Source organism: Perissodus microlepis, chromosome 6 (genome assembly GCF_051167445.1).
Source record: "Perissodus microlepis isolate ML-2025 ecotype Zambia chromosome 6, ASM5116744v1, whole genome shotgun sequence".
Classification (NCBI taxonomy): domain Eukaryota; kingdom Metazoa; phylum Chordata; class Actinopteri; order Cichliformes; family Cichlidae; genus Perissodus; species Perissodus microlepis.
This window is the reverse complement of record NC_140466.1, coordinates 31,549,658-31,573,995: the sequence shown is the minus strand read 5'-3', so window position 1 is coordinate 31,573,995 and position 24,338 is coordinate 31,549,658. Positions and strand designations below refer to the sequence as shown.

Sequence of the window (24,338 nt, the reverse complement as noted above, 5' to 3'; positions counted from 1 at the left end):
GGAGCTGAAATAATCACTTTATGAAAGTTTGTTAAATTCTTTCTTTTTTTCAGAACAAGAATGAAGAGACATGAAAGTGGATTTATAAATTTATTTGAAGGTTCACATAAAATCACAGGAGCATCAGTCCTCATGACATACTGTATACTACAATCTTTGCATCAGTTCATTTAACAATCACAGCAGATAAGGCAGCTGAGTACAGTCAGAGTCTACTCACTAGTCTCACCCTTCTCAAACTACACAGAAGAGGATCTAGCTTGGTATGAAGGGGGACTTTTGTGATAATGTTAACATCAGCCAGTCCTGAGCTTCCACTCTCCAACCCTTCGTCCAGATAGAGTGGGCAGTGGTAGATTGGTACCTGAGGGGTAGTTAAGGGAACGACGGCTGCACAGTGAACATTCCTGTTATCCATTAAATATGAACTTTTACAGGGGGCTGTATCATGGGAACTGTTCGTGCTCCTGACTTGAGCTTTAACACAAAGAAGTGGTACTGAGCAAGACTGAGGAGAGACAGTGTCCTGTAGGACTTGCAGTTGTGTATCCCATGATGCCCCTTTAAGTTCCAGGCCACACAAAAACACAGCATCCAGAGGAAGTGAGACGGGGTATGTGCTGTAAGACAGAACCTGTGTGGACAAGAACATCAGAGCTTATTATCCTTACTAACATGTTTAGTGGTAAGGAAATAAGTGTTTACTATAATTTTATTTGAATGCTTTACCTGGAACTGTAGAATTATATCAGTGATATATTTACGATTTACTTGAGCAGCCTCTCTCATCATTGCCACCAGCAGGCCTCTGGCGTTTTTAAAAGCAGATAGTCGATAAGCACCAGGTGGATCTGAAGCATCATGGTGCCACAGATATGCACTGAGCAACTCTGCCCTCCTCTCCAAGCCAGACAAGTCAGTGAGCTTGAGGAGGGAAGCGAAGGTCAGCAAATACTGAACAGGCTGCTGCAGCTGTGAGAGGAGCAAGGACACCGAGTCAATGAGATCATCCCACTCAGCCTGGAGGAAGTCACGCACAGGACCGCGAGGAAGAGCTCCTGCATTTGTTACGGCACTTTCATTCTTGCTTGTGAGGTAGCGCTTCAGACCCTCCAGTCTGACTCTGGCATCACTGAACGCTGGCAGCGTAGCAAGCTGCTTTTCTTTGGTGCTAAAACGCCTTACTGATCGGAGGGGAGTTTGCGAGGTCCGCAGTAACATGGTCATGTTGTAGCTGTTGATCTTGATTATCTCAGTCGTTATGTTGGCATTAAAGCCCAGCACCACGGGCTCGCTGATGTTTGCTGATTCCCAAAGACCCTGCTCCACGACCTGCAGCTGTCCAGACAAATCTGAGGGCATAAAACATCCCAAATCTATTTTACACAGAGCAGCCAAAAGAAAAGCATTCTCACACACACACACACACAAAAACAGACACACACCAGCTCTAAGTCCGGAATTCAGTCTCATTTTGGTGCGGTATTGATGCACCAGTGTTCTGAGAGCTTTAAAGAAAAAATTGAACCATTTCTCGTCAACAGTGAATGTTAGTTAAATTGGTAGAAAAATGTCCAGTTACCAGAGTGACCAGAACTTCTGACAAGTTTCGAAAGGATGTGCGGTCCGCTGTTCAAGTGACGTGAAGCTGTAGTGAAGCAGGTCTTGGCAATGTCCTCCAACACCTCCAAATCTGCAGAGTCTGTCACATGGCCACCATACACTAGACTGACTACGAATGGAAAGCAAAAGTTAATTAATCGAGCAGTAACTGAATTAGGGTGTTTTATATTTTCATATTGCTTCACCTGCTAAATATTGCAAAACCTTAGTCTTGTCATGGCACAGATGGGCAACATGAATATATGCATCCACTAAAGCATGAAGGTCCTCCTGACTCCTTCAAAAAAACAAGAAGAAAATGTATACATTTATTTAGATTATAAATCTTTAAACATCATACAACAACCTCTACCTCTCCATCATAAACAATTTATACAATGCATATTTACTTCCTTACCAGTGATAGATTCTTCCTTGGCCTAAATACTTGTAGGTCTGTCGATGCACCAAGACAGAGTGAAAGATAGCGCAGCGGAGGAGTGACTTGTTGTCAGCCATGACACCCAACTGTGGCTGACTGATGGATGCCACCTGTCGCAAAGAACAGCTCAGCTCCTCCTTCAGATCCCAGGAAGAGTCACAGACCAGATGCAGAGCACACATTCGCACTGACGCTGTTTAAAAATAAAGACAGTCATTTCAATCATTATGATTATTACAACAAGAGCAAAACTGGAGTAGCTGTTTTTCTGAAAGCACATTTATAACACACATTTCCAGCACGCCAGCCAATATTACTCAGAGGAGCATAGGAGAAATAAAATGTGTAAGTGCACCTTTGGTCACTGCTGACCTACATAAAGCACTCTGTCACTAAAAACAAACCATGACATGGTCTGTGCAAAAGCTTCACTTTAGGAATCTTTCACAAATACCTGTGAAAAATAGCTCTCCTTACACTGTAAAAGGTTGGAAGTGTACTAAAGTACAGAGTTACATTTGAATCTTCAAGCTGAATGGACCAACAGTGATGCTACTTTTAACAGTTGTTCACTGTCAAGACAAAAGTATGCTTCAGTACAACAAGATCTTCATTTCATAAATTAGGGTCACATTTAGAGTAAAATAGAACAGATGGAAATGAATATTTGAAAAAGCAGCAACATAATAGATCTACCTGGTATGAGGTGTGATGTGTTTTCTTGAGTTATAAACCACAATCGGAAGCTGGGATGAATCAGACAAGGCTTCTCTGTATAATAGGATGAGGCACATAAGTAGGCAGAAGAACATAAAGACTGGACAAGTTCTATAAATAAATTTAAACTGATTTTGATTTACCCCCTACCTTTGACTGAGGAGATTAAATGACTGAGTTTAGCCACTACGTCATCATCCAGTTGTTCTAACAGATGACTGTTGTTAAACACCAACCAGTGGCCATCATTAGCAGCTTTGTCCAGCATTGAAAGGAAGAGATTTCTGTCACACAGAGCCCAAAAGGAAAGGACTTTCACCTGAACCTAAAGCACAGGAAGAAATGCATCAAGCACTGTATTACAGGAGTAACTCTATAATGGCAGAAAAAACTGTGCTGTCACCTCTTTTTTTCCTGGTACACATTTGGCCAACTGGTTTATTAAACAAAGAGGCTCAATGCTTATCTGCATATCTCTATTTGGATTGGGAAATGTAAGAATGATGGGCTCCTTATGTTTGACCAAATATAGTGAGAATGCCTCTGGGTTCCCAATGAGAGGGGCTTCAGTCTCTGTTTTCTTTTGAGGCAGGCAGAGTTGACAGGCATTTATGGCATCTGCTAGTCCCTCCAGGCAGTCGGGGATCATGGTCTTCCAGAGGAGAGCCCGTTGCAGCAAAGAGAGATGGCAGTGAGAACGACAGGGAACGGGCCCTAACACTGTAGAGGAAGGAAAGTGAAGGTACTCCTGCCATTGCTTCGGGGAAGCACAGAGTGAGGCAATTAGGCCTCTGAATGAAGGAATCTTTTCCAAGCGAAGTAGCTCTGAGTGGATAAGTGGGGAAATCCAGCTGGGAAGATCAGCGATGGAGGATGGTGAATCAGTCCCAGGATGCTGTGTGTCTCCAAGGCCTATGAGGAAGGCCAACCTCTCACCCTCAGAGCACAGCTGGTTGTGCTGGAGCAGGGCCAAAGACACAAGCAGCTTCAGAACAGCAGCATGGGTCTTGAAAAGACAAGGCCTGTATTGTACCAGCACTTTGACTACCATCGTGTTTATCAACTCTTGTATTATGCTCCCTGGAACTTTCCCTATTATCCTGTCCTTCCCAGTGAAAGCTTCTTGCATCACAGTCATGAAGCCATGTAGGGAGAAATAATAGGCAGGGGAAAGACTGGACACAGCCTGCAGGGTCTGGTAGAGAGCGGCACCCAGCCTCACGAAGTGGCGAGGCACTGCCAGCAGGGACTCATGGTGCTCCAGCTGCTCCCTCAGCTGCTTCATCTCATCCTGCAGCTTCTTCGTCACTTCTTGACAAATTTTTACACGGGGAAGAAAATCCGGGTCTTGCAGCAGGACAGTGTTAGACTGCAGGATGTAACCCATTAGAGCGTCCTAAGATGAGAATCAGAAATAACTATTAAAATTTAACATAAAACTTTTAGGTAAGACTTAAAGCTGACCCTGCAGTTTGACTGAAAAAAAATACAACCAACCCTAAAAAATTCAGGACACAACTGGTACAAAGTACAATACCATTGATAAAATGGACAATAAAAGTCAGGACTAAATATTCTGCATGAATATGTTCAGCTTATAACATGAACATGACATGATATAAAATGCACAATTTTCAGAAGAACTACAGCATAAGCAAGCTCCTTATATGACCATGATGGATTGGGTTTTAAACTACTTTACATTCAGTGCTGTTTTGTTTAACACAAGGTAAGTCACTTGACATCAGTATGATGCAAAAGGCTGGCCTAGTCACCTCCTCTGTGGCCAGTTTCTCCCGCAGCTCCTGTTTGTAATTCTGGAATTGAAAGTGTTGAATCAGCAGCTCTTCACACTCAGGCTGCAGCAGCTGTGTCAGCATCAGCTCTGGGATGTCTTCTGAGCTCAGAGAAAGGTCAACTACACGTACCTGAGCCAAGATAGATGGATGGATCCCTACAGAACAAGAACAAGACAACTACTAACTAAAAGTTTTCCAGAGAATTTCCAGAAGAGGATCTAGTTTACCTAGTCTACATTAACATTTGGTGTTAACCAAGACAAATGTCATTTATTTTATTTCCTCTACAAATAAAATCAGGAATGAAATCTGGTGTAAAGTTAAATTGTCGCCACTAATCAAACTAACCACTGTTAAGTAGTCTAATCGGCAGACATGTGCTGAGGAAGAGGCAAAACTCAGGATGGACCATCTGAATAGGTTGATTTAATCCTGGAAAGTAACATCCAGCAGGACGTGACAACTTGGCCAGGAACTGAAGATTGGGGATTGCACGCTCCACATGAGTAACCAGTACTCTCAAACCTACAAAACAAAAGATTAAAAATGATTATTATGGTGAAAAAAACAGACTATCAACCTTTACTTGTATTTTTCTTATGTCACCTCTCTCAGCAGCCTGGTCCAGCTTGTGCACCAGTTCCACGTCATCTCCACAAATTACCATCCCAAAATCTATTTCTTCCTCAAGTTTTGTGTTCTTTCCTGTTGAGTAGATATTTATCATACACTGGTCCAATACAATTCAGTCTTACATGGAGTTGTGTGATTTAAAAATCATAAAAACAGTCTTTGTATAGAAATAAAAAGGGTAACAAGCATGCAGTGGATAAAACAATCAGCCACAGCAATCAAACCACTAACAGGTGAAGTGAGTAACTTTGCTTATCTTGTGTCATCTATGAAGGGTGCATATTAGGCAGAAAGTAAACAGTCGATTCTTAAACTGATGTGTCAGAAGTATAAAAACATGCACGTGTTACATTGTAACAAACAAACTGTGATGGCTAGATAAAAGTCTCCAGAAAAGCAAGTCTTGTGGGATGTTCACTCTACACACAACTTCCTGTTTGCTATTTCATATCAATGTATCCATGTTGATCCTTGTAGACAAGCATCTACACCAGACACATGATTGTTGGAACTAAACAATAGAACATGAGCAGAAGGGCTGGTCTGATGAATACCATTTACCATCTGGGGATGAGATGGCAGCATATTGAAATAAAAGAACGTAGCAGGCCAGTAGTCTCTGCCTTCTCTGTGCAGTGCTGGAAGAGCTGAGATTGCATTCATGCAGATACTACTTTTGCACATTCTACCTACATAAACACTGTTTACACCATGTTCACCCTTTCAGCGTACACATACAAAATGCTACACTTCAACAACTTCAACTTTGATGAATGTCCCAAAAGTGTTCAAGGTCTTGACTCATGCAATCTGATCAAACATCTGTGGGATTTGTTAGAACAGCAAGTGCAATTCATGGAGGTCATATCTCACACGTTACACAATCTAATGGTCTTCTGCAAAGAAGCTAACGGATAATAGCACAGCACAACTTCAGAGGTTTTGTGGTGTTCATGCCTACATGAATCAGTCCTGTTTTAACTGACAAACGGGAACCTACAAAATAATAGTTGGTTTTAATGGTTTCATGTTGTGGCTGGTCCAAGTAAATGCTACATGTGTAATTAATCATTTTGAAAATGTAGGCACATACCTGGGATGAGACTATTTGGAAAATTCATCTCCAGATGTTGCTGGCTGTCTACTAGTAGAGGCCAATGCTGGATGTAGGTACTTCTGTATCCACACAGCAACAGCTTAACCACCAGCCTGGCAGAGAGAGTGTCTTCAGTTTGCCACTCATTCATCCCTAATGCCTGACCCAAAGGCAACTGCAATCTCTCAGTTACAGGGATGGGGAAACCAAGGGATAAGGAACCAGGTACAGTGTCTAACTGTGTAAACAGAGAGGTTCTGGGGTCGTTGGGGTTTATGTCAATGCTTCCTGTCTGGCACAGAGTCTGCCACTTGCGCAGCAGTTCTGTGCGTGTATCAGGTCCAAAAGGGCCTAAATACGAGACGGTCGCAGCCAAGAGGAGGGCGTCTCCTGGCACCTTTTGATTACGTACCTCTGTATCCTGGGCAGAAAACAGAGAAAAAATCATTTACAATAAAGAAACATACAAAAGTATGTTAAATGTGATATGTTAAAAGTGATGCACAATGTTTGCGAATTACCTGAGCAACAGCCCTCCAAACTTTGCCATATGTCTCACTCTGCCCAGCACATGCAGAAGCTTCTTGCTCTGCACTTTCAGCTTTGTGTAGCAGCATCAGTTGTTCCATTAGGTCATTTTGAACACACTGCAGATGAAGCTCAGTGGCCTCCAGTGAGCTGTATACCTCCTGCTTGCGCTGCTCGGCTCGATTCAACCGACTTCTCGTCTCTGCAGCCTGCACCTCCAACTGCTGCTTTAGGAACACTCGCTGCTGAACACAGCAGTACTCATACACAGCCTGGACCCATCGACAGAGGGATTCGCAGGCCTTACTGACCTCTCGCACAGCCTCAGGCACAAACTGGGGACTGTGAACTATCTGCCCAAGCTGTTGCAGCTGTTCATTTGTCAGGTTGTAGCGGTCAAAATATTCCAGTTCCTGCACAAGGAGACGTTAGTAAGACAGTAAGATTAAAGCCTCAAAGCTACATTGACAAAGAAACTGGAACATAACTACACAAACTAATAAATGATGGCACAACTTCAGATTTATCTTTACCCACTTATGATACGCTATTTAATTCACTGACCACTGCAATCAATGAAATCTGTAATAAATTTGCTGCAAGACATTTTTTTCCCCACCTGGAAAAAGTCTGCTTGGGAAAGAAGTTGTTTAGCACTTTCCCAGCCCGGTGGATGACTAAACAGCAAACAAATAGCATCCATGACTTGCACAACTCCCACGGGTGGGTCTCTGTAGTGGCGCACCTCCTCCACATCCGATGGATCCAAACACTTAAGAATCTGAAGGCCTGACAAGAATGCAGGTTTTATCTGGGGAAAAAAATTACATGTGAACCTAAAGCTTATTTTTGTGTAACAATACTATTAAATGTTCCCAGTTTTTTCTGTCAAACTACCTCAAATGAATAAAAAAGTATTTTATAATGGGCGAAGAAATGCTTTCAGTTATTTCAAGGATTTAGAGCTACTTATTGTAACAAAAAGAAAACAAGTTGACCTGTTTTTGAGCCTGATTAATCTGCTCTTCCAGGTAACACAGTTGTTGTTCCTCTGCAGCGCACTTCTCACAGGCTTCCTCAAACAGTTTCTTATGATCTTCTACAGCTTGAAGGAGCTCTTTCTCACCCTGCAGGACAGAGAGGAGGGAGGCGTGGCGTGTATGTAGTTAAACAAATCATTTTTTGCTGCAGACGTGCTATAAACCGAATGCTGCTTATTTAAACTAAAATATTAACTGAGGCTACTTTAGCATAACGTGTTCTTTAAAACTACATTTTTCCCTGATGTGTAGTATGTTCTACATAAGCATTTGAAGTGTGATGAACACACATATCTTTTAAATAACTTTTCAATGTGAATAACCTTGTGTAGTAGACAGGCAGACCAACAACTAAAACAGTACATGCTAAAGTTCTCCACTTTACCTGGTCTGTTTCAGAAACCATCTTCTGCACACTTATTAAGTGCTCTTTACGCTGCATGGATATGTTGTTCACTGCATCCAAACGAGACACAGCAGCAGCAATTCTAAAAATATAAATATATAAATATTATTGTGGACAAACATGGTCATTTCTGTTTAAAACATAATAGGATGTTAGCCTGCTGGTTTTGGTTACTGTGATTAATGTAGCTGTTTGACATTTTGTAGAGGATGTAGTCTGTGGTACAGTTGTGCTATAAATTTCTGCTTTTTGTACCAACTATAATTTGGCTTTAACAGGAAAAAAGGTGCTCACAGAAATATTTTCACAAATGTGTTGTTATATGTGCAGCAGGATATCAAACAATGGAGATAAAGGAAGGAAAAGAGGGAAACCTCCTGGTCTCAGAGGTACCTGTTGGCTTTGTCCTGGCACTGCTTGTGCAGGAGGCTGCAGAGGTAACCAAAGTGGGCAATGAATTCCATATAAGTCCGAGGACTGAAAGGCTGATTTCTTAGAAGGACAGAAGCATACTGGAATGCAGACCGATGGATCCCTGCCATAGCCACAGACAGGCTGGCCTCTGAGCTTTCTCGAACCACTTAATAAAAAGAAAAGGACAAAGGTAATGTCTCGCTACAGTCGAGAGAAAAACAAAAAAGAAGGGGTTTAGATTAATCCTGATGTTGTGTCTCACTTTTACAAGGGCTTGTTTTGAGGCACTGAACAGCAACTTCCACCAAAGACTGGTTAGACCACGGCTGGTACACCTCAACACAACAGCTGTGCCTGAGGGCCTTGGCCATTTGTCCCTGTACAACAAATAATGTGCAAATTAAATTAGGAATAAACCCTGAGCCAATTTGTAAAGTTGTTAGCTCTTTTGGCCACACTGCAGACTTTCAAAAGTAGTTTAGTATTTGAGTTGTTTTTTGGTATGAAATAAATGGATAGGTTTCAATAAAAAATACTTACAACCCAGCTTTGTGCTTCATTTTTGAAAGGTATGTCAGTGCTTTCTGACATGCTGTATGGCATTAGCAGGAATATGTGGATATTTCTGTGGACTTGACTCAAACGCCTTTGTTAAAAAAGAAAAACAGTACATCTGGTTGTTTTCACACATTGGCTTTAAAACTGACTGCAAAATATTTTTTCCAATATATCCCTTCTTATAAATGTTTTTTCCAAATCTACAGTATAACTGAATGTTACATAAACATATACCATCACTTTACATACTGTATTTAAGTACATTTAAATTGACACTGACTATACCAAATGTATTTAGGTCTGTTTTGGGAGAGTTATGTGGTGATAATCTATCTCTTAACATGATGAGCATTAGATCAGCTACTTTTTCCTCTTACTTCTCAAACATCCAGTTGTCCATAAGATATCTTCGTGAGTATTTTGCTGCAGTCATTCTGGAAACAAGGTCCCTCAGCTCTTCGTCGGTGAAGAGTGCTGGACAGGCACCGTGAGCCATCAGTACCAGTAATTCTTCTCTGACAGACTGGCTGATTTCCTCATGGACCAGAATGATGACACTGATTCCATCCGACCTAGTCTTATTCCCAGCTTCTTTCAGGATTTCATGAAGATTATTTTGATTACCAGCATGTATCTCCAATAACTCATAGCCTGTAAGGTGGGCAGCTAAACGGACAGTGGTTTTGCGGCCTGTGCCCCTATCTGAGCCAATCAGCACTCCATGACCTCGAGGTAGCAGCAAAGCCCTGATAATGTGTAACAACTGACTCACCCTCTGTCTGTGTAAAATGTATTTGGTTGTGATGCTGCAGTCAGGTCCTTCACCTTCTTCTTTTCCGTCCGTAAGTACACACAGCTTTTGCACTAGCGTGTCAAGGTCTTGCTCCTGATAAGAAGGGCTAAATTTAAAATATTGTTGCTGTTTTATCGACTTAAGGGCCTCAGAGAGATCAGGACCAAACGCAAGTTGTGCCATCGTGTCTTCCAAATACTGAAGAATCTGTGGTTGCTGAAGGATGTTTTCAGGCTTAGTTAATGCACTGTGCAATTGGCTTTGCTGGTTTAGATCTTTAGGCAGATCTACAGGGTCTGTATTTTCACCTGCTGGCTGACTGTCCCCATCAATTTCATTAGCCAGTTTCATTCCATAGTGTGTTGCTGCTGTCTTGGCTATGAGTGACACAACAGTTTTTCTATCATCCTCTGAGCACAACCTGTCACTGAAAGTGCGCATGCACTCATGCATCCACACCTGTACTATGTTGAGAACCGATGCTGGAGGAAAGCCTGGTTGTGAAACCTCCTTGGTCTCCTTGTTTGAGATTACAGACCTCCATAGGTACATCCCCTGAAACATCTTCTGAAGATCATGATGGGAAAATATGAAATGAGGCCTCTGCACAGAGGGCTGAAATCTGTCACTTACTGCATGATACAGCTCATTAGTAGCAGTGACAATGGAAGATGACATATCCTCACCAATGTGCCTATTAAGTGGCATTTCACTGAGCCAGATTTTTAGCCAGGGAGAATAGATAGACATTAAAATGTCTGGGGATATGCCATCAAGCACAAAGATAGAAAACAGGCGTGAGAGCCGTGGGGATATAACACCGCTGTGGGAATGATCCAATCCAGATATACAGCATGCAGCCAGGTAGCTGATAGTTCCCGACTGTAACAACTTGGAGCTGTAGGTGTCAAATGTTAGAATCTCTCCTTTTGAAATACTCTGTCTTAGTGTCTCTAGAGCCATTGCAGATGTTCCAAAGACGTCTATGAACAAAAATGACAGGCATAATGACAACATAAAGATTCACTGTACTAAATCTGGTTCAAACTGAATCACATAAATTCTGTTATAAATTTTGTTACTCACCACAGGAGGCTTCATGTAAATCATCAACAAACAAAAACAAGCATGGCTGGTTTGCCATGAAGCCAGTAGTCTCTTTACAGTTCTTCTGGCATCTGATGCTTTTCAGTATAGTGTGCAAGTCTCTGGAGCTCAGAAGTGGACTGGCTGGTAGGTTAATGTGTGGCTTGTCAAAAGTCAGCACAGTTTGGCACAGTGTGGTTTTTCCAGAGCCAGGCTCTCCAGAAACCAAAACTGGCTGCTTTGCCTCCAGCATGAGGTTCAGGAGATATGTGTATTTCCTGTACTATGAAAAACATTTGAGACACCTGTAAATATTCAGAAGCAGCGACAAATACTGTATGTATTATTAGTATAGTAGGTACAATGTTAAGTACAAACCATTGGAATGACAGAGTCTGTCGACAGCGTATTCTTGGGGCACATCTTAGTGTCGATACTAAAGAAGTGTTCATACACACTGACTTCATCAGGGACCACAATTTTGTATCTGCAAGTTAGGAGCACTTGGCGGGCTAATAAATCAAACTGTGGCCAGTGGCTAAATAAAAACAGAAATATATGAAGAACACTGGTTACAGAGAGTAATATCGAAGGCGGTAGTAGAACTCAGTATGTGTAAATATATAATGTGTGACCAAGTAAAAAAGTTTAATAAAAAAAATCTTACCGAGAATGGAGGCGACCACCAAATCCCCAGATATAAGCCAGGAGAAAAATGTTTCTGCTGAGCTGCTCCTGCTTACTTTGGGCACCTGTGGCTGCTGGAGGCACATCTGGTAGAGGGGAAAGACATGACATTTTTGTAAGGGTAACATAATTATGCCATGCTTACAGGGTTTTACATTTGTTACAAGTTATTTTACCTGTTGTGTCGATATGTGCCACTGACTCAGGTTTTTCTACTTCCTTTCCAAAATGTTGTAGAAGGGCATGCAGGATCCTGACAAATGACATGACTTCTTGCAGTCCGTATGTGGGGGCTTTGCAAGATTTTCTTTTAGCGTGGATTGCAGAGGTTAAACTCCTTTCCCCAAGCAAATGAAGGGTGCTAGAGAAAAGATCTTCAGCCAAGTGATTCCACATTTTCACAATTCTGTGATCTAGTTTGTATTTAAAGGAGAGAGCATCAATTTCACTCTTCCACACAGACTTCCACAGATCATCTCCTGTGACATAAACAAGGCTGCAGCGGGTTACTGCAGAGGGGCTTGCATTGCATAGGTCAGTGACTTCCATAAGCAGCTTTAGTTTTGACTGAGACAACAATGTCTCACCTGACGACAGACCCAGAAAGGCATCCTGAGAACTGCACAGTGTGGTTAGATAATCTAACCAGCCGGGCTGCCCCACAGGCTCCCCATCCATCACCAGCCACTTCACTACTACTGTCTCATCAGTTTTCTTCTCATTGTTACAGAGTTTAAAGCTTGCATGCTCACGGCTTCCTGCATCTCGCAGCACCTTTGCCAGAGCTCCATCTATCCATCCTCTCTTTTCACAGAAGCAGCCAAATATCTCATCATGGGACATAGCGTTAGGAAATAAGACTAAAGTTTCAACAAAGCTCCAGTTTGAAAGAGATATCTTTTGATCTGCCTGGGGAGAGCCTGCATCAATCGTATTGTCCTTGTCAAAAACCAACTCCACTGTCTTAGCAGCCAGGCTATTCAGTGCTCCAGTCAGAGCAGTGTAACAGGTGCTTTTTCCGCTCCCGGGGGGCCCTATAAGCAAAACTGCCTGAGACAATTTCATGGTCTGGTAGAGTGTAAGAGCATTGCAAATGATGTCTGTGTCACAACAGAAGTGTTTTTGTTGTATTTCTTCTCTAAGTGCATCTTCAAGTTGGTTCTTTTCAGCTTCTTCAATAAATTGTTGGACAAGCGGAAACTGGCATGCTATAGGAAAAGCGTCTTTGAAAAGGATGTAGAACTGTGAGGTGGCCTTCTTCTCGGGCAGCAGTACAGAAAGAATGGCTCTGACAATCGCTTCCTCTTCCATTAAACTTTGTACAACCATCAAATAACAACGGTGTGACTTTGGAGGCTTTTCAGTTTTCCTTCCGTCCTCCTCAAAAGGTTTGATAGGCTCATTTTGTGACGACATAAGATCAGTGTCGAGTGAATCTTTGGACTTTGAATTTTCTCGTTCCCTTACAACCTGCTGCAAATGTCTTTCAGAAGCTGAGATGATCTTTTGCAGGATAACAAGAAAGCAGCTGTCATTGTCAGAGAAAAGATCAGGTAGACAATGGGACTCTTGAGCCAGGGTAATGAGGGACACCAGACGTTGACTTAACGACATGGCGTCTGAAAAACCAGTGGAAGTTAGCATTACTTCTGCAATTATTCTGTAATCTGGACGTGTTAATGCAACAGATCTTGTAGCAAATCGCAGACTTTCAGGAACTCTGGATATATTTCCTTTTGACGAGATGGTAACACATCCATAGCCGAGACTGGCAGAAATGTGTTTTCCTGCAAGTGTCATGTGACATTCTGACTCAGCAGCATTTGTGAACCCCGCAACCCCATCAGAACTTTTTATCTCTGTCTCACAATTTAGCCTCTCCTTTTCATTTCTTCTTAACATGTTGAAGGACTGGTGTATGTCAACTAGATGCTGTCCTAGTATCGACAGATCACTGTGTGTTAGCAAGTCCACAGAGTTCAATACAAGCCATGCCCCTGCCTGAAGGGCCCCAACCAACATCCGCTGAATAACACGAGGCATCATGCTTGGATAACACTGTTTTAGGACAACCTGTCGCCCCAGCGCTTTTCCTAACTGGATCACAGTATATTTCTTTCCAGACATGGAAGGGCCACCCACAGAACAACATCTGTAGGTTGTCAGAGCAATGAGAATCCCTAGTATTGCCCGGTCTGTGCAAGGGGTATGGACCATCTCCCACTCTCCTGGGCCAGAGTATTCAAAGCTGTACTGGATCTGATGGCCCAAAATATCCACAAAACATGTTGGATCATTATTCTCCTCTGAGTTAATATAATATTTCATACAACTCAACCATTCAAAAGATGACTCCCGCGCACACGGAACATCCATGAGTCGATGTAGTTGCTCTGCATGATTCATTGTAAGCTGCAGTAAAGCTCGCAGACACATCATTGTGTACTTGGAAACTTGAGTTCCAGTTTTAGATCCTGTGACTCCGTCTCTTATATAATGGCTAAGGTCTTTCAGCTTTGCGGCGATATGTGCCTTTATGGTGCTGAACTTCACTGAGCTCGATTCTTGGAAAGCTTGCAGAACAACACTGCACCACATTGCCTTCTCCACCACCAGAAGGCACTCAAGAGGATATTCAGAAAGCAGGCCCAGCACAGCTACCGCACTGGGGAGCTGGTTGTCTCTAGCTTTTGTGTCACTTGCAAAATTTTGACTGGATGGTTCGAGCTGTTTTCTCACAACAGCACACTGTGTCAGAAGCTGTACCATGGTCAACTTAAATTTTTTGTCAAAGTTACAAAACCACTTCAAAGCGTCTGCATTTGGTTCTAAAGGAGACTGAAAGGCAACGTGTTCTTGGAAGCTGCCAAAAATACCCAGCACCTTCATCTGTCTTTGGCACTCAGATATCGAATCACCATCTCTTCGTATTTCACAGTCAACTTCAAGCAAATGAACCCCTTTAAAGCTTTTTTGAACAAAGGGTTGAAATTCAAAAGGTGTTGGGTCCAAAGAGAGTATCTGCATCACTTCCCCTTCACTCAAAAACCAGAATCTGGGACACTCTTCACAGAGGTCATCAAGAAGATCTGACATTTGTTTTGAAATGACTTCCATTGCAGACAAACCATTAAGAAGAACCTGGCAAAGGCTATCACCACGAAATCTGTCATTTGTTTCAGTGGAAACTAAGTTCAACACACGGGGTTCGTTTGATATAGAGGTCATCATTTCCTCGAATGTCTCATCAACTGGTTGAAAATGCTTCAGCTATAAAAAAAAAAAAAAAGATAAAAAAAAACATCATTAATCAAACACACTGACTACATCAACTGCCATTCATGACAGTTTAAGGCACAAGAACCTACCAGGTCCATTCTTTGAGTACGGAAAAATGTCCCACCAAGCACGTTGGTTAAGAAGGCCCACATTTGCTGATATCTTTCAAGTAAAGCAAGCAGCTTCTCTACAAATATTTGAAGGGAAAATAATTCTTACAAGTCTGTTTGAACTTTTTATGGACACTAAGATAAATTCTTTACTCTCTTAGTCTTTCAATTTTTAAAGATAAAATTAGTTGCCGCTTTACCAAGTTCTTGTAGTGTTTGAATCCAGTCCTCCAGCGGCAGCCTGAACTCAACACTGTATGGGGACTTTAACATTGTGGACAACATCATCAAACTGGTCTCAATCTCAGCAAAGTGTACTCCCAGATCTGTGTGAGGAAACACAAAGCAAATGTAAGCAACATGTAAGCTGAATATACCAAATACACATTTCCTCCAAGCAGGGCAGCTAATTCAAAAATGATGCTTACAGTGACTTGAGCCTCACCTATAGTAAATCTAGGATCACTGGGGTGTTTCCTGTCAGTTAGCACATTGAGAAGGGCGCCTTCTGTGGTCTTCCCAGTGTGTTTGCACCGTGTTTCCACACAAAGGGGAGCAAATACATCCAACTGAAAGAGTTTGCCTTCCCATCTGTGACAAAGCTTTTGGAAAGTTTGCTTCATGTCACACTCCCTTTGTGCACATCTGCATATCTGACAAAATAAAAACGCAGCGTCTTATGTCAGATTCGTATTGCGTGTTTTCAAAAGCAACTATTTCAGCAGACTGTTTGCCTGTTATTTCCCTTTAGCAGAACTGCCAAAGCTGCTCTAGTTAAAACCTCTCTCGTGTTCTACCTTGTCAATCAGATTCTGATGACTTTCAAGTTGTTGAGACATGAGATCAGCAACAGTCACATTCTTCTCTGATTTATATTTTAGACCCAGGTCTGCAAAAGAGAACATATATTTCAGTTCTATTACATTTACTGTGATTTCAGAAGTATGGAAGTGCTATAGCATAGGCACACTCTCTGACCTTCTAAAATGGCTCTCCAGTGTTTTCCTTTCAGTGTGGGGCTCTGTAGCTTGGCCAGGACTAAAAGCTGATGGCTTATGTTTTCCAGAGATCCTAAAATCTCCTGCAGCACTGCATCACTGGCAGGTATGGTGATTGTTAAAGATTGAGCCTGCTCCTTCCACTCTGTAATTTTATCCTGAGCTTCAGAGACCACAACCTGACAGAAAAATGCATGTGTTAGTTGTCTGTTGGCAATATTTATACCCCAGGGTTTGCTATAATAACAAAACATTATTTATACATCTATACAGTTTAAATAACAGTAGATATAATTTATATAAGTACAATGCTTTATTTAATGACCTATTATAAAAACAGAAAAACATGTCTTTTAGAAATGTGGCACCACACTGGAATTTTTTAATTAATTAAGAAATTAATCAAGCATAAAATTCAACCACTAATTTTTCTGTTCAGGAATGCTAGCAAATAAGCGTAATTTGGCATCTTGATCAAAAATAATAATTTGATTTACTATTTTTTTTAAAAAAAATTTGTAAAACAGCAGATTAAAAAATTCACATATAACATTAATTATATTTTAGCAGTAAAAGTATCATTTTGATTAATGGGCTTGCACATACTGGTGGATTAACCAGTACAGAAGCATCAAAAATGATTTTAGCCATTATGTACATTTAGCATAGCCGTGGCCTTACATGACTGTATCATGGGGTAACCTGTGATTGACATACCTCATTGCAATTTTTTGTCCAAAGAAATAAATATGTCATCTCATTAACATGAGAGGCGGTTCTTGACTCTGAATATGTTTAACAGAGAAAAAGGTTGATTTCATGTTACCTCACTAAAAACCATTGGCTTCCATTCTTCCAGCCATGTAGTATAGACTGCTATCAGTTCCCACAAGTCTTTGCGGGCTATGACCTTCTGAACATCTGTGGTCAATACGGTGAGATCTATTGTATGTTCTAATAGGAAGCAGAATAGAGAGAATAAACATGCTTTTTGTAAGCACCTGTTTGTTTAATCTTTACCAAACAAACCTTTCAATCCTTCAAAATTCAAAATACAGCATCATCTCACCTCCCATCTGTTGACTGCTCCTACTAAGCAGTTCCAGCTTTGCACTGAGAGTGTTTACATGCATGCACATGTAGTTCAGTTTGGACATCATCTCTTTGGCATTTTGGCCAGGATCAAGGAAGGGTCCAGATGTAGAGTCAGAGACGATATTTTTAAGGTCACAGAACAGAAATGAGAACATCATGTCCAGTGCTTTAGCCATTGAAGGATGATGGCGGCAAACAAGGTCGTCTGCTTCCTTCAACAGGGGAATAAAGCAATTCCACAAGTTGAGCATCTAAATATAAAACACAAACAGAAGCACGAGGCGTTACCTGACCACACTCACATCCCATGTAAAGCTATGATATGCTTAATATTGTGGTTATTTATAGCGTATTTGCCATTTCTTTGCATTTGCTTTCAGACCTTTTCTTCCACAGTCAGCTCCGCCTCTGTCATATTCCTACAGTTCATGCAAATCGTGTTTTGAAGAGACTGAATGTACTCCAAATGTTTCTGTTTGTCAGGCAAGACCTTCACAAATTCCCTCACCTGTCAAAGGAAAAATTTTGATTTATAATTTTGCTTAGATTGCTTAGAATTTAACTACATACATACACACATATATAGATAGATAGATAGATAGATAGATAGATAGATAGATAGATAGATAGATAGATAGATAGATAGATAGATAGAGAGAGAGAGAGAGAGAGACTAGGGTTCTTCACTACTGTGTCTTCAAACAACAGCATGTACATCTTAATGCAGTAAGCATCACCTGGATAAAGGAATCTAAATTCAGAACACATTTACCCTGACAAAGCAGTCTTTGATGTAAATAATTTAGCTGAAGTCAAGAGACAAGACAAGAGGTGCCTCCAGAGGATGTGAATGTTCTGACCACCCTCCTTCTTTGGGTACATCACAAAAAAGTAGCCTAAGGTCTTTACCGAGGACTTTTTTTTCTCCTCCCTTAAAAGACTATCTATCTGTTTTTCCTATATTTTATCACATTCTACACTTTTTTGCAAATAAGTAATTTTAAAAAGTTTCTGTACCCTAAGAGCATATTTTGAGAAGTCACGCAAGTCTTGAGGTGCTGTCTTGAGTTCAGCAGTAGCTCCCTCCAAATATGATATGAGGCTCTCTGACTCCTTCCTTATCTGCTCAACTAGTTGCTCTTGCACTTCCTCTTCGATGAACCTCAGGCGTTGTCCTGGAGAAACACAGAGAGAGACGAGGAGGGCATTTATCATGAAGAACAAAGCGTAAGTAATGAATTTATCTACCAAGGGCCAGGACATTAAAGCACTTCACGATTTTAAAAAGTCACTGAACAATTAGTTCCTCCTTCTTGAAGCTGTGCTGAATTGACCAAAGAAAGGTCCTTGTATATGAAAGTATTTGAATCTTCAAGCTATACTCAAGATACAATTTCCATTTCATTCGATAAAGACATACCTAGAGCTTCCTTTGTGTGGGTGCAGTGGATGACGAACAGCTGATTGGAGGAAGAAAATGACGAGTCAGCTGCACTGATTCTTTCAGCCCAGTTGCGCACCTTCCTAATGTTCTCCTCGTACACTGACGCAGGCCGACCCCTCATGGATTCCAAAGAGGCTCGACTCCACTGACAAATAAACAAATGGATCTGTACCATCCATGCGTAGCTCTCATACAGCTGTTGGATCTCTAGTTCGGCTTCCTGTCCAGAGAAAAACAAAACACCTGTATAAATTTGATTGTTTGATTAATGCATTTAATACGGCTATTACTGGACTTGAAAGTGACAGTCTTGCCTGCATGATCTCAGACTGCTCTTTCTCAACTTCTTTTGTGATGTCATTGATGCTGATGTGCCACTCTAACTGGCTTTTGGAGAGAGGAGAGTAGCAGCCATGCACCATGTTGCCTTGCACCACTGGAAAAGCAACTTTAGGCAGTGTCTGCCAGCAAGCTGACATGTCTCTCAGAATCTGACGAGTGTTCCCATCAGTGTTTTTGTCCACTGGGAATGAAAAAAAGAAAAAAAAAATCTGTGACACATTTAGACCAGGCCCAGGCACACTTTCACATCAATACTGAGGGTTTATATCAGAAGGAGCTCATATAAAGGAAACAGGAGCCGTAACACTCCAATACAAAAGGTCATACCTGTATTTACTGAAGGGTTAATACAGCTGAAGTCATCATCTAAATCCTGAGCAGAGATTAACACATCTTTGCTGACCTCTAGGAAAAACCCGCAGTCATCACATTTCTACAAGTAATGAAAGCTGATGTGAGACAAACTCATGGCTGCTGCTTCACTAAACATAAAGAAAACGCTGATGTGATTATACTATGCATAATTGTTTGATGTGAAGTAAACACAAGCAGACAGTCTCAAAGGCCAAATTTAAATCAGGCTTATTCACAGAACGTAGATCGAGAGAAACAATTATTTGACCCCCTGCTGACATTGAAGTTTGCTTATTCACAAAGAAATGAACAGTATGCAATTTTTATGGTAGTTTTATTTTAATGGAGAGAGACAGAATATCAACCTCAAAAAAATCCAGAAAAAAACAAATTCTATAAATGTTAAAGTAATCTGTATGTTATTGAGCTAAATAACTATTTTCTGCCTTAAAACGCAGCCCTCATGGCACGAAGATTACAACCAATCAATCAAAGCACACCACTTACATTCCTGTCATGGTCCTCCAGTCCTCCTGTGCTGGCTCATTCATTTCGTCTTGCTCCTCTCTGCAATTTCTATCTCTCCTTTCTCTGTGTGTGAGTGCATGTGTGTGTCTGTGTGGATGACTAACCACACCTTGTGTTTCAGTGACAAGATTCTCCCCTGCTGCCTGCCCTTCAGGTCAGCGCAACTGAGTTGATTAATTCCCATGTTGGTAATCGTCTGATCAGTATTGATCAGCAGCCTTCATTTGTCGCCTGATCATTAGACTGGAAACAGAGAAGTTGGCTCACCTGCTTGTTCTTCTCTGCGTAATTTCAGAGTGAGTTACTGCGAGAGACAGAATTCCTGTGGAGAAATATTCTGCGGAGCTTAGGAATCAGTAACTGGAAATCCTTCTGTTGTCACATTCTGTTGTTGTCTCACTTTAATTCCTCTGAGTCTGCATCTTGAATCTAATCAGTCCATTAGTTATGACAAATCCAACTTCCCTACCACAACGGTTCATTGCATAGAACGGATTGGGCTATGCAATGTAAGATCTTGATTGAAAACCTCTTTTCCGCAGTCAAAACACTGAAGATGGGTCATTTCAGCATAACAATGACTCGAAAACATACCACCAAGGCAACACTGAAGTGGCTAGCAAAAAGTACATTAAGATGATGGAGGGGCCTTGCCAGTCTCCAGACCCAATTTTGTAGAAAATCTGTTGGAGGAGCTGAAGATTCGAGTTACCAAGCAGCAGCCAAAAAACCTAGAGGATTTAAAGAGTTTCTGAAATGAGGAATGGGCCAAAAGCCCTCCTGGTGACCAAGTAGAAGAAACGTGTTATCGCTGTTCTTCTTCACCAAGTACTAAGTTGCGTTTTACTTGAGGATCGAATGTTTATTTTATTCAGTGACATGCAAATCAATTTATAACTTTTCTGTAATGTTTTTTGTCTGGATTTTGTGTTGATATTCTGTCTCTCTCCATTAAAATGAAACAACCATAAAAATTAGAAACTGTTCATTTCTTTGGAAGTGACCAAACTTACAAATTCAGCAGAGGATCCAATAATTATTTCCCCTCTGTACATGATGATTGCGTTGCAGAAATGAAACTGCTCCTGTGTTTGCATCTGCTGAAACGTGTAAATTACCTGAGTAATAGACTCGCCTACAGTGAGAAGTGCTTGGCTCACTGCTTCTTTGAACAGATGTATTGGCGGCTCCACCGTCAGCTGATTATCAGCACTGAAACGCAGCTCGGTGTGGAAGAGAGAGCGCTTTGGCAGTTCCTTGCTCTAACAAATGAAAATACATATAAAGTTAATTTCATTAAATATGACTTCATTGTCATTTTACTTCATCTAACACATCATCTGTTACTTCATGCAGCAGTGGTGCTCCACAGTTATTGTAGGTTTATATCAGTAATTCTTCTGGTTATTGTTTGAGAACAGTAAATAATAAAAATACTGGGAGATAGAGAAAAATAAAGACTTGTACAGCTAAAATCAACATTTTTTCCAACCACAAACAGTTAATAAGAGTTCATTTTCAACCTTTAAAAGATCGAGAAATGAAATAGCATCTTCTAGTATGACTGTCACGAGACTCTGCACAATCATCTGATGCACAAGAGCTGCAAAATTTCCCAATTTCTTCAAGGTGCTTTCAGACTGGGCCAACTCTTTCTTCAGCTTGCGCTGATGAGCCATGAGCAAATGTATGGGTTTGTGGAAGCTCTTTGGATCGTTAGCAAGTTTTAAGTGTAGCTGCAGCTCCTGGTGTTTCTTATAGCTGTCTTCTTTCACCTGAGGATATTAAATTGTCTTTAGAGATCATTTGATTAAAAAAAAGGCTTTGTTGTCTCTTATGATGAAACCATAAAAGTTGACTGTGGTGTAGTACCATATTTAGGGTGAGAGTGTGATACTGTGATAACTTCTCCAATATCTGCAGACACTCCTGATTCTTGCTTATCAGTATGTTCTTGAATTCCATCAATGTGTAGCCTTCACAGACATCCAGAGGCATCCAGTGTGTCTCTTTTAGTTCTTCAATTACTCTGTCAAAGATATTTTATTGTTGAAAATCTGAACCTGTCTCAAAGTTGAAAACTTTAGACTGTGGCTGGCTTTAACTCACCCTTTTAATAGATGCAGGGCATTCCTGAACTGAGGTACAGCTATGAGCAGCATGTCCTCCAGATTCTTTCTCCGGCGCTGAAAAATTCTCTTGCGCGTGTTTTGATGCCACCTGGGGAAAAAAACATACAATTCAAAGGAAACAATAAATGTAAAGAAAAAAGGAAATAGTTTATACACTGAGTTATGCAAAATGTATAAAATTAACATTTTTTACCAGAAAAAAGCTTTCTGCAGTCTAAAGTCCCTGAAAAATGCAATTTTCTGCAAATCTGTCCACAGCACATACTGTCTATACCACTCTGCCAGACTGACAGTTCCACCAATACCCGTCTGGGTAACATGCAGGACAGTTTTAGGGGTGAAGACATAGTGCTCAGGACCAGCTTCACTGGGATGGACAACTCGCAGGTCATAGGGTCTAAAAACAAAGAGGACATCCGACAGTGGATTTATGGTTTGACAAGGGAAGATTTACCAAACCATGAAACTCAACTCAAGTGTTAAATATCCTTTCTCATCTTTACCTGTAAGCATCCCCATCTACTGTTTTGAGGTAATAAATCTCATATTCTCCCAGGTCTCTTTTCTGAACCAAAATTTGAACAACTTCTGCGCCAGTGAGGGGAGATATACTTGGTTTGGTAGCCCTCCCATGTTTCAAGGTTGCTATCTTTTTATACTTGCAAGCTTTGGCTGTTTTTGATTCACCTTTTTCCTGAATACTGAAAAAATGAAACACAAGAAATTCATTTAGGAGTTTCTCTCATTTACAGGAAGTGTGACAACAATTTTATTTGTTGATGCTATAAATTATAACTATCTTTAACATAAATGCTATCTGGAATGACACTTACACCCAACAAATACTGTATTGAAAAGTATCACAAAAGCCAAAGTCTAATTATCTGTAAGTATTATTATGTACCTCTCTGTTGTCGACTGAGTAATTCTAACAGGGATTTCTGTCCCTAGTGTTGAAGCCATTAATTGAGGTCCTTCTTTCCATTTTGTGTCGCCTATGGCTATCCCAGGTCCTACTTTAGCAATAATATGAGGCAAGTCTGCCAATGACAAATGTCCATCAGAGTGGACATTTTTGAGGAGAGAGGAACAACTGAACAGGGGCTTGGCTGCAGAAGCTGATAAGACACGAAGCGGCTCCGGGCACAGAGGTGGTAAAGTCACTTTAGGAGAGTGAGTCTTTTTCTTCGCCTTGTGACCAGGCCTAGCAACATCTTTACCACGGCTCTGAGACGATCCATCACGGGATCTTTCCTGTGAGGCGGCAGCAAACATCCTGATCTCCCGGAAATACCATCAGCAGCTCTTGTGTCACAAACCGGTGTTAATCATGCAATAGGACTTACTCTGGAATTTCTGAGGAGAGGGACAAATAGGTAAATTTAGCCTGAATCACAAACCATACTGGCACAATATATAAACCCTGCATTTTTAACTAAGCTTTAAAACTGTAGACAGATGTACTGCATATGAAATTGTATGCCGATTGTAAACAGCAAACACAATTTAAGGTAGTGAATAGCTTTAAAGTACTACTACTTATACTTCTTTCTAGTTAAACCAGTTCCACGTTCACACAGATGTTCATTAAAAGCTTTTCATTGAATAAATAAAAAAGAATGCTGTACACAATAGCAGGGGAATGATTGAGACGACACTACAATACGTTTAAAAAGTCGGACTTTCTGATGAAGTCTCTCAAATTTAAATCGAGTAAAACCCCTGTCTAGTGCAAGTACATCCAACACAAATAAACAACACACAAAGAGACTCTTGGATACAGTATATATTTCGCTGCCTTAGTCAGATCGTGCAGTTGAAAATGACATTTTATCCTTTTAAATAAGTATAAGGAGACGAGCCTCAAATAAGCTAGCAAGTTGCTAAACTTGTTATAAAAAGTTAACAGATACTTTAGTAAACCAAAGACGTAGTCCTTACCCAAGTTTAACGGACTAACAGTGAAGCTCAGCGTTTACACAACTAGAAAGCAGCGGGCGTTAGCTCCGAAGCTCAAAAAACTACTTTTAATAAACCAAATATTAAACTAAGAACTAACAAATACTTCGGCGAGTCTTACCTGTGAAGTTGTTACTACGAAGGCTCGTTGCCACGGTAACGCCCAGACGCTTACGCTGGTCTGTAGAGTTGGTGGGTCTGATTGAGAAAGTCAAGCACGTCGAGTTTAAAGTGTTCGTGGTGACCTTTAACCTCGCTGCTTTTCGGAATAATAACGTAGCAGCAGGAAACAAAGT

General features: G+C 41.0%; 2 protein-coding genes across 2 annotated transcripts in view; both read right to left on the bottom strand.

Moving 5' to 3' along the window:
• The window catches only part of fam20cl (family with sequence similarity 20 member C, like), a 34,564-nt gene that overhangs the window by 1,236 nt on the left and 8,990 nt on the right, over window positions 1-24,338 (bottom strand). The window lies entirely within an intron of this gene.
• dnhd1 (dynein heavy chain domain 1) lies at window positions 66-24,268 on the bottom strand. Its single transcript, XM_084932002.1, has 44 exons — window positions 24,164-24,268; window positions 22,988-23,439; window positions 22,587-22,784; window positions 22,277-22,480; window positions 22,061-22,171; window positions 21,824-21,980; window positions 21,475-21,726; window positions 21,070-21,213; window positions 19,397-19,502; window positions 19,042-19,250; window positions 18,704-18,947; window positions 18,301-18,458; window positions 17,666-17,791; window positions 17,258-17,534; window positions 17,015-17,142; window positions 16,169-16,367; window positions 15,988-16,079; window positions 15,636-15,843; window positions 15,391-15,516; window positions 15,170-15,267; window positions 11,978-15,071; window positions 11,782-11,887; window positions 11,493-11,652; window positions 11,115-11,397; window positions 9,613-11,011; window positions 9,218-9,323; window positions 8,940-9,054; window positions 8,657-8,843; window positions 8,243-8,345; window positions 7,816-7,944; window positions 7,437-7,628; window positions 6,811-7,230; window positions 6,287-6,710; window positions 5,167-5,265; window positions 4,909-5,085; window positions 4,537-4,715; window positions 3,165-4,157; window positions 2,912-3,086; window positions 2,741-2,815; window positions 2,021-2,237; window positions 1,809-1,900; window positions 1,583-1,732; window positions 730-1,352; window positions 66-634 (listed from the first exon to the last, which is right to left on the bottom strand). The coding sequence occupies exons 2-44, from the start codon at window positions 23,356-23,358 to the stop codon at window positions 206-208; spliced, it is 13,335 nt and encodes a 4,444-aa protein (XP_084788128.1). The 5' UTR covers window positions 23,359-23,439; window positions 24,164-24,268; the 3' UTR covers window positions 66-205.

Bases quoted from the DNA above. Each gene is read 5' to 3' on its own strand.
- dnhd1 (XM_084932002.1), bottom strand. From the start codon at position 23,358: ATGTTTGCTGCCGCCTCACAGGAAAGATCCCGTGATGGATCGTCTCAG. The intron at 22,172-22,276 runs GTAAAAAATGTT...TTTTTTCCCCAG, and splicing joins CTGCAGAAAGCTTTTTTCTG to GTGGCATCAAAACACGCGCA. The intron at 5,086-5,166 runs GTGACATAAGAA...TTTGTTTTGTAG, and splicing joins GGACCAGGCTGCTGAGAGAG to GTTTGAGAGTACTGGTTACT.